General features: G+C 45.1%; 2 protein-coding genes across 3 annotated transcripts in view; one reads left to right on the top strand and one right to left on the bottom strand.

Annotated features, from left to right (window-relative positions):
- Positions 1 to 19681, bottom strand: part of stk32c (serine/threonine kinase 32C) — a 76402-nt gene that overhangs the window by 14899 nt on the left and 41822 nt on the right. The window contains exons 3-4 of the mRNA XM_079280325.1: positions 17597 to 17748; positions 8787 to 8960 (exon numbers count right to left, since the gene is read on the bottom strand). Coding sequence (XP_079136451.1) covers positions 8787 to 8960; positions 17597 to 17748 — 326 coding nt within the window. The remainder of the gene's footprint in view (positions 1 to 8786; positions 8961 to 17596; positions 17749 to 19681) is intronic.
- On the top strand, positions 569 to 7252 carry LOC306785818 (uncharacterized protein). Of its 2 annotated transcripts, none has more exons than XM_079280324.1 (2): positions 569 to 910; positions 2316 to 7252. In XM_079280324.1, exon 2 carries the CDS (start codon positions 2755 to 2757, stop codon positions 4207 to 4209), a length of 1455 nt encoding a protein of 484 aa, XP_079136450.1. In that variant the 5' UTR covers positions 569 to 910; positions 2316 to 2754; the 3' UTR covers positions 4210 to 7252. The 2 variants fall into 2 exon arrangements, with proteins under 2 accessions (XP_079136450.1, XP_079136449.1); XM_079280323.1 differs by having other exon boundaries at positions 2299 to 7252.

The following is a 19681-nucleotide window of genomic DNA, read 5'->3' as shown; positions in this document are numbered from 1 at the left end:
GGAGGTGTGTCAAACAGGGGTGGGAGGTTTAATTGAAGTCTTTTTCTCTCTCACCTGGATGCTCGCAGAGAACAGACGTGTTTTTTATATCTGAGGAGCTGAGTAGAGTTTTTTGCAAATGGGGTTTTATTGTTTTAATATGTCATAGGAGTACATACTCCAATGTATAACTGTAATCGTGCTTACATCAGTGGAATTAAATTCCTTATAATTGTAAACCAGTTTTGGTAGTTATTATTGTAGCGTGTGACGACGGCACAAGGCAGCCGGACACATGTGCTCCGGCCTTCTCTCTTGTTGTGAGGTAAAATTCTTCCATAACAAATTTGGCGAACCCCAGATGGGACAGTCTTGCCGGCCTCGCTGTGTGTGCTGACGGCGGCATTAGTCAAGCAGACAATCCTGGGCCCACAATATCGGTCGGCAGAGCCGTTTCATGAAATCTGTGAGTTAGCTATTAGGAACCTTAGGGGAATCTCTGCTTGGCTAAGCGCTGCTAACGGCTAACGCTACGTTGCCGGTGGCCATGTTCCACGAGGGAGGCCTCGTTCCACTGAGGTAAGCTATGATTTGCAGTCTGAAGAGAGGGGACTAGTTCAGTGAATACTGAGATTCAGAGCGTTTGGTAAACTGCGAGGACTGGGAGCGCTGAATCGATAAGCGTTGATGGGCGGCAGCCCTGATAGGCCGAACTGCGTGTTCTTTGGGAGTGGCGGACCAACACTGCTCGGTATAGGTAAGAGCCCGATGTCCGCGGATTACCTCGCCGGCCTTACCTAGAGTTTGAGTTTTGGATGGTGTGGTTCAAAATGGAATAAATACACTGACAAGAAGGAGCTGGTGAGCCAGGACAGCTTCGGTAGCTTTGGAAGCAACCAGGCACTGCTGCCGGGAATCGAGTCTGCAAAAGGTAAGATTGCCGCGGGGTGCTGGGAGGCTTTTGAATGCAAGATATTAAAGGACGTTCGGGTGGGTAAAAGATAAATAAGTCCGGTAACAATTGTGTCTTGTCATGTGCGTGGTTGCCGTGTTGGCGATACGATTGTGAGAACACACTGGGTGAAGGGTTATATACGACGATCGTAGGGTCTGGTTAAACCAGAGGGTTTAAGGAAAAAAAACCGGACGATAAGTCCGATAATACGTGTGACTAGTCTGTGTTTTAGCAGCGTGGAAATACGTTTAAAATGATGACTAAATAAGTCCAATAATACGTGTGACTAGTCTGTGTTTTAGCAGCGTGGAAATACGTTTAAAATGATTGATATTGCATGACCGCGCTGTGAGGAGCTAACGCTAGCTACGTGTAGCTCCGGCGTTGCGGTACCCTGTATGTAAAATAAGTGCTTATAAAATAAAATAACGGCTGGATTGAGAGAGGAGACAGAAGGCGTATGAGTGGAATTAAAGTGTGGGATTTTGGTGATACTTGTGTGTGCGTACGCTTTATCAGAAGCTCCGTTTTTTCGTTAGCATTGCGGATAGCATATCTGTAAAAAAGCCGGTTTCATGACAACTTCCGGTTTGGCGCAGAACAACTTCCGGTTCGGCGCAGACGGCAAGGCAAGTTTATTTATATAGCACATTTCAAAGTGCTTCACATAAAACCATTAAAAGCATCAGAACATAAGGCAAAAGAAAAGGAGATTTAAAAACAATTAAACAGAAGAAGGACTAACTGCAGGTAACCGTAAAGAAGTGTTTAGAATCTGAATTTTCAGAGATTCATTGTCTAAGAGCTGTGAGCTCATATCCTGACCTTAGTTTTAATTAAGCATTATAACTTTAGTCGTTGACTTTGGTTTTAGTTCAGCATTTTAACAAAGATTAATGGTTTCAGTTGTGTTTCTTCAATTCTTGAACTTAATTGTGACTCAGTATTGTGCAGACCAGAGTGTAAGTGCAGTTCAACAGTTTGACTTACATTGGTATTTCTGATTGAATATCTTTGAACACAGTTATTGATTTTTAAAGTTGAATTTAATATTTAATTGATTAATTATTCATTGTTTTTTAATTTCATTTTACTTCCAATTTTAAACCTTTCAAATTCTGATTTGGAACTGGATTGTGATTGTGATTCTGATTTAGATGTTGAGTTTGATTTCGGAATTCTAGCTTCAATTTTGGATTCGAGATTCCTTCACATATCCAGTATTGACTAATTTTGGTACATTTACTAATTTACACAGTTCCTAAGAATCAATTTTGACACAGACGGCGCAACATATTTGAGAGATCGTTGACCTCTCTTACACTACAGACGTATGCTAACATTTACTGCTGAACTTTTGGCAGTTCTGTGTTCGTTTTAGTCAAGGTGCGTGGCTGAGTGGGTCCAGATCTGGGAAGTGGAGCAGCGGATCCCAGTTTTGGAGTCAGCGGCCACACGCCATACAGCACAGAGGGTGAGTTGACTTTGACTTCAATGACAAGTGTGTACATTTAACACACACATTAGAAACTAGACAAACACCACGCACACCCACATAACACATGCGATTGAAGGATTTAGAAAGTTACAGCAAGTTACGTTAACTATTATGCTAAAGTGTTTAGAATGTCACATGCAGGCTGATTCACTGCACAGCACATTTAGAGCATTTATTGGACAAAATATACTGCTGCTGTCTCTGTTTCTCTGTTCCCCCACAATCTGAGTTGTCAAGGGGGGAGATTCCACACTCGGACTCACTTTACTGACTACAGGAACAACGCAGTTCCGGGCACCTGTGTACAGAATAAAGGGGGGACATGGACGTGGAGACTCCAGGGGGCTGCCAGGACGAAGCAGGTCAAATGGGGTGCAGAGGAAAAAAGATAAAACGGGAGTGGAAGATGGGGAGTGGTGAGTATAAGACAGACGGTTATGTGTTCCCAAAACCCAGAAACAGACAGAGAGCAGCCACAAGTGATGATGACACCCTTGACGACACTGATGAGGACAGAAGAGAAGAGGTAAGTGGAGCAGCCGGAGGTTGTCCACTTCCCAGACGGTTCAACAGGAAAAGGAAGGCACCAGAACGCTGTCGAGAACGTCTTTATCCTGTAAAAGGTGAGATGCCACCATTAGCCCAGACCCAACAGTACCCCTTGCTGGTGAAATACAACGGACAAGCGGAGTATGTGCCATGGGGACATCGAGACATGGACACACTGGAGAAGGCACTGCCACCGCTGGGAGGAGGAGCCAGCCCTTGGATCCGTCTCTTTGAAAAACTCACGGCAGCGGATAAATTGGCACTGGGAGACATACGGGCCATGATTATCCGCACAGAGGGGACAATTAAGTTAAATGCCCTAGAAGCAGGAACGGGAACGGCCCGCAGAGTGGACCAGACCCCATTCGACAACTTCCGAGGAATCTACTGGGAAACTATGAGAAGCATCTGGCCCACGAAGCCAAACATGACTTCCCTCAGTGGATTGAAGCTAAAACCAGAAGAAGAGCTGCATCGGTATCTAAAAAGAGCTGAAGAAGAGTGGCATGAGGCCACAGGGGGGAGACATGACGGCAATGAAGCCACCACTGTAGTATGGCGACACACTGTGCAGAAGGGCCTGCCCCTACCAGTACAGACAGCGCTGGGAGGAGTGGTAGGCTTGAGCAACATGGAAGATGCCATGTGGAGGGAACACCTAACTCACTACAACCAGAGACATCTAACTGAGGAGACAAGAGGACAGGAAGATCTGGAGAGAATGACGCGGCGGCTGCTGAAACTTCAAATAGCGGCGGCCGACAGAGAAATAACTAGAAAACATCTGGCCAAGAAACAGATGGCCGTAGCCAAGGCTCAGGCCCCACAACAGCCCCAATATCCAGCTGCACCCCCGACCTCATACCAACCAAATCCAGCAGTACCAGCCCACACAGTGGTGTACTACCAACCTCCACCACATTACAGAGGCAGAGGACGTGCACGCGCATCTAACAGAGGGAGAGGTAACTACAGAGGAGGTTATGAAAGACCTGTAGGTAGAGGGAAGTGCTACGTATGTGGGAGAGAGGGTCATTGGGTGAGGGATTGTCCACATAAAAGGAGAGGAAGACAGATCAGTGCAGCACCACAACATGCTCCGTTCCCACCACAACATCAGCAGCACCTACGACCAGGTCCAGCTGGACCTCCTCCCATGAGACATCAACAGATGCCCATGCTGTCACCAGGACCATGGGGAGGTTCAGGGTATAGCCAAGATACATAGATGGTTGCCATGTGATCCCTTACAGCAGAGATATCGAGGTGAAGGGGGATATGGTAAGGTGTCAAACATTTATGGTAAGGTGTCAAACATTTTTTGTAGATCCACATTTAGAATCGTTTTCAGTAAAGGTGCTACTCACAAATTTTGAGATTTAATAACGTCATGATAAACCACAACTAGACTTGCTAACTCTAGAAATTGAGAAATATACGGGAGCTCTAACTAACATGAGCCGAGTGTTGTTTCCTCAGGTGACAAACGCAGAAGCAGCAGCTGACGAAAGGAAGCAGGCTGATGTGTCACCAGGCAGTCTGGTGTGGATAAGAGTCCATGAGCGCAGGTGGAGTGAACCAAGGTGGACCGGTCCATGGGAGGTAGTATTGGCAACCTCACTCACTGTGCAGCAGCGAAGGTAACGAGTGTGACACTCGCAGAGACAGGAGTGAACATCAGACAGGAAAATTTGAAGTTAAAGACACCTCAAAAGAGGGTTTAGACAGTACTGACAATGACGTTTCCCCCACAGTTTAAGCGAGGCCTTCCATTGGGAGACTCTAGCTTCAGTAGGTTATGGAAGTCTGTAGTTGCTTTCTTCCTGATTTCAGTAGCTTCCCTCTTAGTATGTGGAATTAACCACAGACAGGAACCAGATCACATGCATGACTACATCAGGATTCGACATTTAGCCTCAGTAGCTAATCAAACCGATCTTAGACCACGTAGAGAGGCTTCTCTGACGACACTCACCTATGAAAATGTAACTCTCACTCTTATGTTCAAAGAAGGTACAACATCAACGGTCCAGTTCGACTTCTGTGAAGTCGTTTCCGGTCCCAGGTATGAACACATCTACGGGTGGATGACCAAAACCGTGTGCATCATAACTGACGAGTGTGGGCCTGCCACACATAAGTATGGGAAGCTGTTATCATATTATGCCTGTGATGTGTACAAAGGGGGTGGGTAGATGTAATCCTTTAAGACTTACCTAAATTGACTGACTGAGGACTTTACGTAGTACAGGGAAAGGCTACTGATAGTCCTGCCCCACAAGGGCTCATTAGGATTATTGTTAAGCCTGTAAAAAGACCAGGTTCGACATACGACTGACGCAGAGAATGAGGTAAGGGGTGGAAACTGGAATGGCAGATGGGAATTTATGGTGGGTACAATATACGGCTTCAAGCCAGTAGTACAGATTGTATTGTGTGTTTAGGATCTAGACCCCTAGCAACACCAGTTCCTTCAAGATTCAGACTCCTAAGTCCTGAATTAGTTGTATTTTAACTCTGTTTACTGATGACACTTTGCCCCTCCAACACACTTGTCAGAGGCTGCACTGGCATTACCCACCTGTATAATATAATACCCCACCTCTGTTCAAGGTTACAGAGGGTCCATTTGATTGTATAGTCTCAGATACAGCTATGGGGCCCAATGTAGGTAGTATTATTGCAAATTGTAGCCACAGTCACAACGCTAGCGACTATCTATATAACAGTGTGTTAAGACAGACAGCACCTAGAGCTGATTTATGGTGGTGGTGTGGAGGAAGAACCATACATCCAATCCTGCCTAAAGATTGGACAGGTGCGTTGATGCAACTTGTATTGTCATTCTATATCCTGCCTGTCACTGATGCAACTTATGGAGAACTCATCTCTCCACGCCCACATGCTAACAGAAGATCCAAAAGAGATGCCGGCGGCCCGAAGGGAGCTTTTGATGACCAAGTGTACATAAGATGTCATAAGACTGCCAAGGGGGGTGTCTAATGACTTTCAAGCCAGAAATCAAATAGCAGCAGATTTAGAATCTGTTTTCTCTCAGAGGGTGATGATTAATAAAAATGTCGATTGGATCAACTACATTTACTATAACCAACAGCGTTTAGTAAACTTCACCAGTGACGCCATATCAGGACTGCATGCACAGCTGGCGAAGACTAGTTTAATGACCTTGCAGAACAGAATGGCATTAGATATGATTTAGCAGAGAAAAGTGGCGTGTGCCAGATGTTTGGGTCTGCGTGCTGTACTTTCATTCCAAATAACACAGCTCCTGATGGATCGGTGACCAGGGCTCTGGAGGGACTGACAGCACTCAGCCAAGAGCTAGCAGACAACTCTGGTGTCACGAATCCGTTCACCGACTGGTTGGGAAGTATGCTTAGCCAGTGAAAACATACATTTTTGGCAATCGTAATTATTCTGTGTGCTGTCATCATAGACCGCTTAGTTGTCTGTGGATGGGGGTTCCCGTGCATCCGTGGACCTCTACAGGGGTTTGTTGCTTCACCGATGAGCCAGACACCAGTCCAGGCAACCAGTTATGTGACGAGGATGAGGACGAATTGGAGCTTCTGATGGCCACAGTCTAGATGAGGCCACCAGAGGGACTTCACGAGCGGTTCCTGACCATCCAGATGGACTTCTAAAACATCCAGTGAGATGTTGGAAGTTTGGAAAATAGACGGATTGTTTTGGATGAGTATTTGGAGATTACATTTTTTGTTTAATTGGGTTATAAAGGGATTTTAGGGTGAAAAGATTAAGAAATGTAATTTTGTCACGTGTGAAAGAACAGTCAAGGCTTCTCAGTATGTGTTCTCTAGCCTACAGGCTGTATCCTGATCCTGCCAGCCCCAAGACGTGGAAGGCAGTGACTTCCAACGCACTCTATCTTGAAACGAACTGAACAGAAATACTTGAAATGATATCTGTGTGCATGCATTCTTTGCCTCGGTTTAGATAGATAGGGAGCCTTTCCCTGGATTGAGTAGGGGGGAGGTCTCCAGGGACATTTGAAAAACTAACTACATTTGAGTAGCTAACTCACAGTGAACTGTGAGTTAGGGGGGAATTGTAAGAAATTTGAGTAAAAAACTGTAGTTAGTAGATATAATAAAAGTGTTTAATAATTCATAATTAATAATTCATAGTTAGTCATAATCATAAGGGTTTTGAGAATGCATAATTAAGATAAGCATAAGCATAAACATAAACATGCAGAAGCATGAAGCTTCTGCCAAGTTGCAGAATACACTTCTGGAAGGTAGCCAATAGCAATTGAGATAGACGGAAGGGGAGGTGTGTCAAACAGGGGTGGGAGGTTTAATTGAAGTCTTTTTCTCTCTCACCTGGATGCTCGCAGAGAACAGACGTGTTTTTTATATCTGAGGAGCTGAGTAGAGTTTTTTGCAAATGGGGTTTTATTGTTTTAATATGTCATAGGAGTACATACTCCAATGTATAACTGTAATCGTGCTTACATCAGTGGAATTAAATTCCTTATAATTGTAAACCAGTTTTGGTAGTTATTATTGTAGCGTGTGACGACGGCACAAGGCAGCCGGACACATGTGCTCCGGCCTTCTCTCTTGTTGTGAGGTAAAATTCTTCCATAACACTTACACAAAGGTAAAAGCTTAGTGTCGTGTTCTCTCTGGAATAGAGAGGAGAGAGAAGGCACTTGCGCGAGTTACGGTGTAAAGAAAAGACCCTTGACATTTCCCTTGAATTCATTTTGGAGTTGATCCATTCATCAACACCAATAATAACGATGCGAGCTGGAGAAGCAGAACACACTGGAGGAAACCTCTTGAATACTAAAAGTTAGAGACAAGACCTTGAGTTGATATTCAGAGTGCTTTGAACTGAAACTGAGGTTTAGTACATTTGATGAAACAAAGCATAATGATGTAATGGCCTGACACTGGTGCTTTGGGTGTGTATCTGGAAAGTGCTGCGAGTGGTACTTTAATTCGGTTATTTGAGTGTAATGTGTCCGTCTCTCTCTGATCTGCTGTTTTGAAGATTTAACCAAAACCCAGAAAACAAGACGTCTGGTCCCACATTGGGTGTGTCATTGTATTCGATGTGCGAGTCATTTTATTCAAAGTGAAACACCAGGTACCTCATGCTATTAGGGCTGTCGTGATGTCAGATTTTCCCTGCACGATTACAGTCACCACAACAATCTGTGACGACAATATTATCTCGATATCTAAAGACAATTTGAAAACAGAAGAATAATGCTCAGTTGAATTGATCTTTAACTTTATTTATTGTGCATTTTGCCTCTTTTTTTGGCAAATGGGTTACACACAAAATATGAGTGTCGGGAGGTGGAGAGAGAGTCGGTAACCATCACTGTACAAAAGCGTGGTTATTATTCACGGTAACATGTGTGATATCAATATTCCATTTTTTAAATGTAAAGGTTGCAACACTCCAACATGCTACCTTGACTTTTGCCGATGAAACCCATGAATGTGAGAGAATTGTTGGCGTTACACAGCAAACAGTGGTTTGCAGACGGAGTCGGTGAACATTACGGGAGTTTTGGAGTTTCAGGGAATGCTGATGTTCAAAACAGTTCCAAAGCAAATGATCGAACTTTCCACATGTCCGTGTTTGACGTTATACAGTTTTTTAAAATGGCCGTCATTTTTCTCTCTAGGTAGTCGACAGTAAAGACAGGAAAGACTAGAGAAAGACATGTTTTTTTGAATATGTATATATATCCGCAAAATGGCATGGAAGCGGTGAGGAAATTAAAAAAAGATGAACGCGTACCTATGGATGATGTGCTGGTTCTGCAGGTAGTCGAGCGCCAGTGTCATCTCACAGAGGTAGAGTTTGACAGCATCCTCGCTGAACTGGACGCTCTGCTGCAGGTGGTAGCGCAGATCTCCTCCCAGCAGGAGGTCCACCACCATGAACATGTCCTCCTCGTCCTGGAAGGAGTACCTGGGACCGGGGGGGGGGGGGGGGGGGTGGAGAGACACGGCGCTCACTCACTGTCCAGTGTGGAAAGAAAACACGTGGCAAGACTGAGCACACAAACACATACTGTATAGGGCAGGGGTCTCAAACTCCCGGCCCGCGGAGTTTTTTTTAAGTTAGACTTGATAATAAAAATATCCCCATAGTCGAAATTATGAGATAGAAAGTCGAAGTTATGAGACAGAAAGTCAGAACTATGATAGAAAGTCAAAATTCTGAGATTGAAAGTCAAAATTCTGAGATTGAAAGTCAAAAGTATGAGATTAGAAAGTCAAAATGATGAGATTGAAAGTCAAAATGATGAGACACTTAAACAGTCATAGAAGCAGCTCTTTGGCTGGTTACTGTACATTTAACATGGAAATGTATTGTGAGTACATTGAAGACTACTTTAAACTGTGAATGCAGAGAGTTATTTAACAATATGTTACGAGTAGTGACATTTACAACCGGCCCTTTGTGGGCGACCATGATGCTGATGTGGCCCGGAGTGAAAATGAGTTTGAGACCCCTGGTATAGGGGCTTGTGTGCTCTAGCAAGCAGTACACAAAGTACGTTACGCGTTAAAACATCTGCAGACACACATGCATGTTTGTAGAAACAAGGAGGACAAAGGCCATGCCTACGAGCAACCGCAGTGAAACACGACATATTCATGCATCCGACTCTGTCTCGTACCTAAATACCTTCGTATCGGCAACCTTTCTGCACAACGCATAGTTATGTCAATGTATGCTCGAGATGGTTTCTGCATGGGTGTGCACTTCCTAGCAGGCTCTGAACACGCACAATGGACGGATTGTTATGCTGACATAATGCCACGTCGTTGAATGAAATGTGAAACCGGAAGAAAGTGGTTGTCGAGTAAAATCTTGACAACAGCCCATCTTTGCATGAAGCGACTTAATTCAAAGAACCGCTCGTGATCCGCGAAACATTTTTGTCAATCAGGCTTAGTAATCATGCGTGTCAAATTAAAACACAGCCGCTCAGTGACCTGGGAGGGGATTTGTAACACTCCACTCCACAATTTTTGCCCCCGACACTGAACAAAAACATTAAGCCGCACGGGTGAACAAACCGCTTGTTTTTTTGGTTACGGAATCTAATTTCTCATCGAAGAAAAAGAGCAGAATAATATCTTAATAGGCCCCCCGTGTCAATTTACACCGAAGGGAAAACAAACCCAGCCTTATTGGTTTCTTCTATTAAACTCAGCTTTAATGTCGTCGCTGCTGAGACAATCCTTTATTTTCCCATTAAAGCTCCGATACTGTGCCAATATTACTTTTTTTTGTGTAGCTGCGGGTTCCCTCTGTGCGTCTTCAGGCTTGGCCCCGAACACTCTGGGAGATTGTGATGAGACCTATTCAGGTGCCTGCCTCTCTAGAAGTAAGAAATGGAGCCTGTGTTTGCTGCAGAGAGGAAATCATTTCATCTCTTCCACAGATTGGCAGTTTTGCTACAGAAGAAAGAAAAAAAACCCATTTGCAGAACTGTTGGCTCTTTGTTCTTCTCCTAAAACACTGCGTAGATTAATTGATGAAAGGGGCTCCGACTTTCATGTGATGGGATAGTTAATGGCCGGAAAGCACACTCTACCGACTCTGCGAACACAAAGAGAACACATCTAGCTTTGTATTACCATCAAAAAGTTTTCTGAACAAGACTCCCACAGTTCCTCTTTCTCATTACACACCCTGCCACCACTATGGTAAGCATGCACTCAATAGGAAATGACAGAAGAGCCACCTACATCATGGCACAGTAAACCAACCTGCCCCTTCAAAGATCAGCCTCACTATTAAAACACAGAGCAGCCTCGGCAGATGGCCGGCCCCGGGATGTTGTTGCCGTTGGCAGTGATTCCTCACTGTCACCTTTTTATCACCTCATTGTCACAGTCTGATTCACAGTATCCAGCTGACGGATGAGCTTCCTCTGAGGCGAAGCCTCGCTATCTCAGTGTTCCACAAAAACGGTCTTCCCAATCCGCTGCCGGAATATCTGGGCTGATGAGAGAAAGACCGCGGCGGCTCGGCCCGATTGTCAATTCTTTCCCCGCCTTTGCTGAGGTGACAAGGAGATGTCAGATATGGGCCGACAACCGGAGCAAATGAAAGCCAAGCCACGGCGCCAACAGGCCTTGTCACCTTTAAGACTCTCGCCAAGGATGGGACAGGGACGGAACACAAACTATTTTATTCCCCGAAAAAAAAATCAAATAAAGGACTCTGCTGTCTGGGAGTGGAAAGGAATACTGGTTAAACAATAAAAGGAAAGCAAAGTGACAAGTGCAGTATCAGTTGAAGTGCACGATAACTACCCCTTCCATCTGTTTTCTGGCACTTATTCATGTCTTGGGGTCAGGTGAAAAGGGTCAGTACACTTCAGACAATTTCTGCAACTTTCCCAAAGCGAAAATCTGACGCCCACTCCACGTAGCAGTTGCCCAGATGTGCCAAAGTATACAGGATTTGAACGTTTCTCCCAAGCTCCCTTTTTTACTTCTTCAAGTGACTCCTTCAATCACTTTTCCTATGTGTACAATCAAGTGCCACACCATGGGTAACTTTGAGGGGATGGAAGGTCAGGCGACACCTTGTGTGAACTAGTCAGTTCCTAGCATCCTCCAGCCTGAAGCAAAGTAGTCCAGCTTACTTGCGCCCTTTCCACTTACTCCAGCATGTTCCAGGGGGATCCAGTGCTTTTTCTAGGACAGATAAGATACACAATGTGTCCAGCATAACTCAGGGTCTACTATTGAGTCTACTCCCAGATGGACATACCCGAAATACCTTTTCAAGGACGTGGAGGTGTCCAAGAGGCAGAGGCCTGAACCACCTCAGCTCAGCCCCTCTCAAGGCGATGAGCAAAGGCTCTCCTCCCAGCTCCCTCCAGATGTCTGAGCTCCTCACCCCGTTTCTAATGCTGAGCCCAGCCACCCTACGAAGGAAAAGCTCCTTTCCGATGCTTGTATCTGCAGTCTCATTATTTTGGTCACTACAATAAGCTCATGACCAGAGGTCAGGGTCATAACGTAGATGAACTGGTAAATCGAGAGCTTTACCTTCTGACTCAGCTCCCTCTTCATCACAACAGTCCAGCACTGAACCGCCTGTCCATCTCTCGCTCCGTTTTAACCTCACTCCTGAACAAGACCCAGAGAACTTCCTCGCTTGGGGCATTGATTCACTCCCAACCCGTATGGCACAATCCACCGTTTTCCAACAGATAACCATGGCCTCAGACCTGGAGGTAGTGACCCCCCTAGTGTGTGCTGGAGGTCAGGGAGGACATCGTGAACTAGCTAAAGTTAGCTAGTACTAAGTAGCATGCATCAGTCTATCTGCTTGCTCTTTAGTTTTGCTCTAACACACCATGCAAGATGCAGCCTTGAGCAGAGGTAAGTCCAATACTCACACTCCTTTCAGTTCTGTTTGTTTCCAACAGCTCCTGAGGGAAATATTTTATTCTTAGGCTGCTAAATGCTTCATTATGTTCACCGGCTAGTCGTTTCTCTGTCTGCTGTTTGATGCAGAGGAAAGGGAGCGTTCAGTGGGTTCATCAGCACTTTTTTGTTGAAACAGGAAAGACGATCACTATGAGCAAAACGTTTCACATTACAGTCATTTCATCTTTTGCCAATATAAAATGTACATCTATGGAATAGAGCTGCACACGCTGGGACACAAATGGGTCATGGGTTAAAATACAGTTTTACCACAAATCTTATTTTATTGCCCTATACTCCTCATACTGAAATATTAGCACAATTGCCGGTCAAACCCTTGAGCGTGAGTGAATGTCTGGCAGTTTTCTGGCGCCTGGGGGGGGGGGAGCTGTTATTGTCCAAAACCAGGAGGAGGCTATGTGGAAAAGCCAGGATGGGACTCGGCTGCGACAGTCACAGCAACTAAGGAAGGTTAGCCGGCTGGAAGGAGGACAAGGAACAGGCTGAAATAATCAGGCCACAATGACAAATGAGCGCAGGGAGGCAGGGAGGAGAGAGGGAAAGCGGAAGAGGAGAATAGTTTTGAGGTGAAAAGCGACAGGGAAACAAGAGCTTGTGATTCTGTTGGCTCCGGTTGGTCGGTAAAGTTTCAATGGCCTACATAAAGTTGATGATATATGGCTGGCTGGAACTGGCTGCACGGCTCAATCACAAGACACTGCTCCTCTGAGGATTCCGGCAACAATGGAGTGAGTGAACGCTGACTCTCCTCTCAGCGGCCGTAAAGGACCTCCACTGGCCTGCTTTCACGAGGTGCACTTTCAAAGCCACATCCTACAGAAAACGTTCTTCTTTAAAAAGTAGCAGTTTTGGTTAAAGTCTTTCAAGGCTGCAAATCCAGGGCAAAATAATCTGGGGATGCACAATGCTATATTAGAGAAACAGACTCTTTTTTTCCTGTGCGTTTTGGAAATGATCCCATTTTTTACAAGGATGATTTAAGGCTAAGCCCCCTCACAGGGCTTGTTATAACTGCTGACAGGCCTCGTATAGAGGATCATTTGCTCCACAGTCTCCGAAGGCCTTGTTCCATGCAGGCCTGAAATCAATATCCCTAATGGAGGCTGAACAGGACACGGCACATCCATCCTCACCACTCCTCTTGCCCGCTGTCCAACTCTGATGAAGGGATGGACAGTAAGAAGAAAGTCATATACCACTCCTGACTCAGAAACCTTTAACATCCTTTAAGACGATGCCAAGGGACTGTGTTTAGAGCTCCGACTGTTTGACGACAGGCGCCGCAACAACCCTAGCTACCCTCGTCGCTCTGCGCCTCGTTTGTTTCCGACATCACTGTGGCAGCGTCCATTTGGTCATGATTCACTGCTGCTTTGCGGGGCCCTCGGGGAGAACGGGAGATGCTGTTTGAGAGTGATCTGTTGTGATGTAACGCCTAAGGCGAAACCTAGCTTTTATAATGATGTACTACACTCCATAGACCAGGGGATCACCGTCTTTGCTACGCCGTTTGAATGCTGGTTATTCCCCGCTTCTGGGTGGGGGGGGGGAGACGTGACCCCTTGCATTTCGGGGGTTTCTAACATATGCACACGTGTCACAAATCCTTACAAGAACTTGTGTGGATTCGGTGTGTGCAGCAGATTCTTCCTCCTTCCGAGGTAATCCACTCAGTGTGCCCGCGACTCCTGCACATCATATCTATGCAGCGAGGGAATGGTCGCAGCAATTATTGTGGGCTGCAAGCTTGACATCTGCCCAGCTTAAGGCAGCCTTTACCCGGCTGATGGGATTTCAGTGTGGGCTTTCACAAGGTTGCCTCCTAATGAATATTCTCTGAAGCTACGGACGGAGCTGTTCAAAAGCACGGCGGAATTCAGGCCGTCTCACTGAAGCAAAAAACCTTGCTTCGAGACAGAAAGTGTGTAGGTGAGAGCTGGAGGAAAACCTGATAAATCCTTAGTCTCCACAACTTTTTTTTTTGACAAAAAAAATCAATGCCAAATACTTCCATAGTGCTGTTTTGTGGAACCCCCCCTTCTCTCTCCCCTCTCTCTCTGTGTGATTGCAGGAATCATTACTTTCTCTGACAGCTGTTTGGTGTGTTTTCCCGCATTCTCTTTGACTCTGGCTGAGTGTCTCTTTGGCTCCCTCCTGGCACTCTATCAAAAAAAAAAAAATACTCTTATGAAGCTTTATCAAAGCTGGCGTTTCGCGTGACTGCATTTCTGTTGTTGTTGTTATTGTTGTTGTTTGCCATTGAGAGTAGACAGTTCCCAAAAACCCCAGCTGGTCGATCGCACACCCATTAATAATACGCTGAGGTGCCAAATTGCCGAGCGCCAGGAATCGTAATGATCAGTTTGACAAGCCTATGGACACTGGCAACTCTCCGATCTGCAGGGAATTGGTTAAACAACATACCCACGCGCTGAACCAATTAGGTACCTCGTTGGTATACAGGAAGGGGAGCCGATGGGAAGATGAAGCGGCGCTCTCTTCAGTCCCATCTCATTACCTGCCCGGCTGAGACGTCGTCTCAAGCAGCAGCTAAGTGAAGCAGACAGCTTATGCGATGCATACAGGTGCAACGCGTAACAATGCTGTCTTGTACAGACGCTCACGGAGTGTCGGAGTAAACTTACCGTAGATTCAAGCTGTAAATTGATTTTCCTTCATGTCTCACTGTGTTTCCTTCTCTTCTAGCACATCTTTCCTTCAATTATACATTTTTGTGCAGCAAGAAAGCTCAACGCGGGAAGGCTTTAGTGCCAGAAGATGATCCTCAGACCAGTCCTGTGTGAATCCCTTCACTCGATTAGCATAGAACCAATCCAAACTGTATTTTCGATTCCCCTGGTTTGCACAATGAGGGGGGGGGGGGGACCAAAAATGGTATTCCAGACACACATTGTCAGTGTCTCTGGTGGCTTTGCATGGGACCAGTCTGGCGATACTATCGCTAACATCAAGTCAACACAGCTGCTCACGTTTCTGGGTCCGTGGGCCCGGCGACGACAGATTGATAAAGTAACAGCTGCATCCAGGCACTCTCACACAGCTGTTTTTACCACGCTGTCCCTCTCTTGTCACACAATCTGACGGCGGTGACGACTGATGGTCCTTTTGCCTTCCACTATAACGCTTCGTTCGGATTTGACAGCTTCCCTATGCTTTTCAAGAGGGCCAGCCAAATACAAGCAGGCGAGCTCTGAGCACCACGGGGGAGGGGAAACACTGCTGTTCAGAAAAGCCGTCAAAAGGCTATTTCATCCCAATGACAAATACTAGACTTGCGTGATTCAGAAACGAAGGCGTGTCGAATCGGGAAGCCAAGAAAGAGCATTGTGGAATAAGGCGGCAAAGCTCTTGTAGTTTTAAGGTTGTGGTTTAACACACATTTGTTTTCATACTTGGGCAAGCTCAAATGGTTAAAACCCTAACTCTCTTCATGTACCTCTAGTGGTATCAAGCCTTGCAGATAGCTTTGGTTTCATTTGTGCGGGAGATTTCTGTCACCATCCGATACAATAGAAGTGAATGGAATTTTGTTTGTGGCGATCAAAGCATTGATATAATATATTTTTAAAAATCAACAGCAATGTCTCCATCCAGAAACAATGTCCTTGTCACTATTGTTAATATTAGGCCAGGAATTTGTAACACCCTGCCCATAAGTGGAAAATTAGCACATTTATATTGAGGTGGAAACTGAAATGTTGATTAATGTGCAATGGCAGATAAATACATATTCAAGAGTCCTCACGACTCAAAGGATTTGTCACTACAAGCCATGGACAGTTTGTACGGTGGATAATCGGGAGCAACAAAGACCGATTCCAATGCTGTGAGCACCGGCAAAATCCAATCCCCCTCTGCTGTGTTGGAGCGGAGGCAGAAATCTCCAATCGTTAATAACACAAAAACTCTCTGCATGTATGAATATCACGACAGCTACATCAGATGTTTTTTTGTGTAATCAGTGTAAACTGAACCTTTCATGTTCCTGGCATTACCTCATTGTTTCCTCATTGTTGTACTTGTGGACGTAAATGAGAATGTGGATTATCAAGCGCAACAGAGACTGTTTGCCGAGTACGCGAGCGTCACAACTCGTCTTTTCTATTTGTGAGTTGTGAAACTTCTCGTTCTTGTTGTAGCCGTGGTGATACAGATCCGCATCTTTGTCACTAATGGGAATTGTAAATAGTGCTGGATGGTGCAGAGTATGAGAGAGAAAGAGCAGAGCAACACATGGGAAACTAGAACACAGAAGGCTTTGGCAGTCATACACTCCTGCAGGGAATTATACTATAAAAGAATACACAGGCCGACTACTGTACGCTCATTAAAATGCCCTCAGTTTGTTCCAGTAGAAAGACTTCTCCAGCAGGCAACACTATCCCGCAGATTACACTTTAAACCTTACAGCGACTTGATGGGGGGGGAAAAGAGCTCGACTTTGTCTCGGTTCATCTACTCGCCATCTGCGCAGAACCAATCCATCAGGGAACGTGCGAAAAACAAAAAATGTTCCTCCAGCAATTGTTCAGAGAAGACAGGATACGTGCAATATCATTCTACCAATTACAGTCGGAGCAAAGTGCTTTGTGTAATATGCCGTGAATGCTGTGCCAGGTCCCCAATTACATTTAGAAATGTGTCCCGCTCGGAGATGAACGTTGAATAATGAAAGCCTCTATTCACCCACATATCAGACTCCAGGGACGAGTAAGGTCATTTCAAACTACAGTAATTATCAAATGTGTGTGCTTCACGGGCCCAGAGTCAAAATTAATATCCAGAAATATATCTCCGCTGTGGAAAAAAATTGTTTCTTAAAGTTAACAGCCGTTGGTTTCTGGAGGAAAATTTGCCTCAAGCCTTAATGAATCGGAGAATTTTTGTTTTTCCACAAAGTGCCAAATACAGAACTTAAAGTACATGCAACACTAGGAGCAGAATATTCACAAAGAGTGCATCGATTTTAGGGCTGCGGCGGATTTTAGAGCGAGCACGCACTTGTACATGCAATAAATATACAAAATGCACAGACAGACACAGCAGGCGACCGACACAGGCAGCGCAGACCACATAGAAAGTGTAAAAACAGAGAATAGTCACCAGAGATTTACTAAAAAAACATGTTCAATTTCCTGTAGGATCTCAAGCTCTCTAAAGACGTTTCGGACCTCATCTCTCTCGATGCACTGCTGTTTGTTCATGTACTTCATGGCGTACATCTTCTCGGTGTCCTTCTTTTGCACAATGCATACCTGCAGGGAAGGACAGAGGGGAGAAAAAGAGGAGAAAGAGAGACAAATAAGCATATTAGTACAAGACAAACACGTATTTAGACAGTTTGCGTGCTAAATCTTCATGTGAATTTATAAAAACAACAACAGAGTGCTAATTGCTGCATTGTACTGGCAGGGACAGATAATCACATCACTGCTAAAGGTGCCGGGTGCCAAGTTTCGGCTAAACAAATGCGGCCACGCTGCTGTGCAAATGAATGTTTTCAAAATGGCCCACGGCATCTTTCAGCTGTCGATTAATGTGATGGTTGAGCTACATGCCCTGTACCCATGCAGGGAAAACGCTGACACGCTGAGCAACTCCGGAGAACTTCATTCAGAAGTTTGTGGCAGAGACCAACTTCCAAGCAAAATCACCTCGTTATTTATTCATCACAGGTTCTGTGGCTTTGTCAGGAAGTGGCAGTGAAAGGTCAGCATCGAGATGGGACTCCGGAGGGGTCAGAGTCATTACAGTAACATTACTGTGGCAACCGCGGTCATTCAGCGGATCATGAAAAAAAAAAAAACCTGCCCTGCAGACAAATAAGGAAATGAATCTTCACTCATTTTGTTTTTTGATGTTATCTTAAGACCAGATACTTTTAATACAAATTTTCATTGTACTCGTTACCAACCAACGGAGGTTGGATTTGTTAGGTTTAGGCATGAGGAGTTAGGGTTAGTCTGAGAATATCAGGGTAAGCCAATCGGAGGCAGAGTAGGGCGGGTCATGCCTTCCCCATCCGAGGAAAAAAGTAAGGCCGTGTGTCTGATGTTGTGTGTCCAAATTGCACCGTCTTCAACACTGTGCGTCCGTTGACTCCCAGCGATACATCCCCCGAGGGTGAAGTAGATCGGATGAACGGTTCTCGAGATATGCAAAGTACACACACCTACATGCATACAGACAGAGGTTCCTTGCTTGTCAGTTAGATTAGATGGATGAAAAGATGAAATGAAGAAGGAGAGGGCAGGTTTGGATTGATACAAAACTGCTAAATGTAAGTCGAGAGGGTTATTGGCTCTAAAGGGTGATTGCTTTATGGCCAGTTTGGAGAGGAGGGAATGAACGCAGCAACCAATAATCTCTCTCAGCATTTGACATTTGTATCAAAATGAGAGTTGAAAAATATCAGAATCTATCCTTTAATGTGGCTTCTCAGCACTCTCCCAAGGGTGGTTGAATCTAATTTGCATGACTGTGGAGCAGGGATACCACCAACGCGATGTACTGTCAGTAAAAAACACCTAAGTGGGCCGGAGGGGAAACATATTTACAGTGGCTTCAAATACAAAATGACGAGCAAGACACACAAAAGTTATTGTTGGGTCTTTATTTCTTTAACCCGATTTCTTCAATAGCATGTCAATGAGAACCCTGGTTTTACCTCAATCGAGGAAAGGTATTAAGAGAAATCTGGTTAACTCAAGTTAGATTTCTAATGGAGACGGATGATCGCTGAAAAAGAGACGCGAGTATCAAAGTATCACTGAGGCAGCAGGAAACGACATCACTCATCGCACTTAAAATACGCCAGGCTTGGTTTAAAGCTCTGGGAGGGGGGGGGCTTCTTCTGCGTGTAAACATTGTAGTTGTGAAACCCTCGCAAAGGACAGGAAGTTCACATCATTATTCACTGTTAAGGTACTTAAGGAATAAATCCTAAGCAGCTATTTTGGCCCTAAAAAAGTGTCCCCCGGTGCCCCGAGTGGAGCACTTGACCATCCTGTGAAGCACTAAAAGCTGAACAGCCCCCCGCTATTCCGGTCATATAAACAGAAGGCCTGAGCTGGATGGAATTGTCCACCAAGGCATAGGTCTCCTCATTACAGTCTGAGCCAGACAGATGGCTGTTTTTAGACAGCACTGTGGCTCTGATGCAAAAAAACAACAACATCTCAGCTCGTC

Source organism: Melanostigma gelatinosum, assembly GCF_949748355.1.
Source record: "Melanostigma gelatinosum genome assembly, chromosome: 12".
In the NCBI taxonomy this organism is placed as follows: Eukaryota; Metazoa; Chordata; class Actinopteri; order Perciformes; family Zoarcidae; genus Melanostigma; species Melanostigma gelatinosum.
Note: the sequence above shows the minus strand (reverse complement) of the source record. Positions and strands in the feature narration are given on the sequence as shown.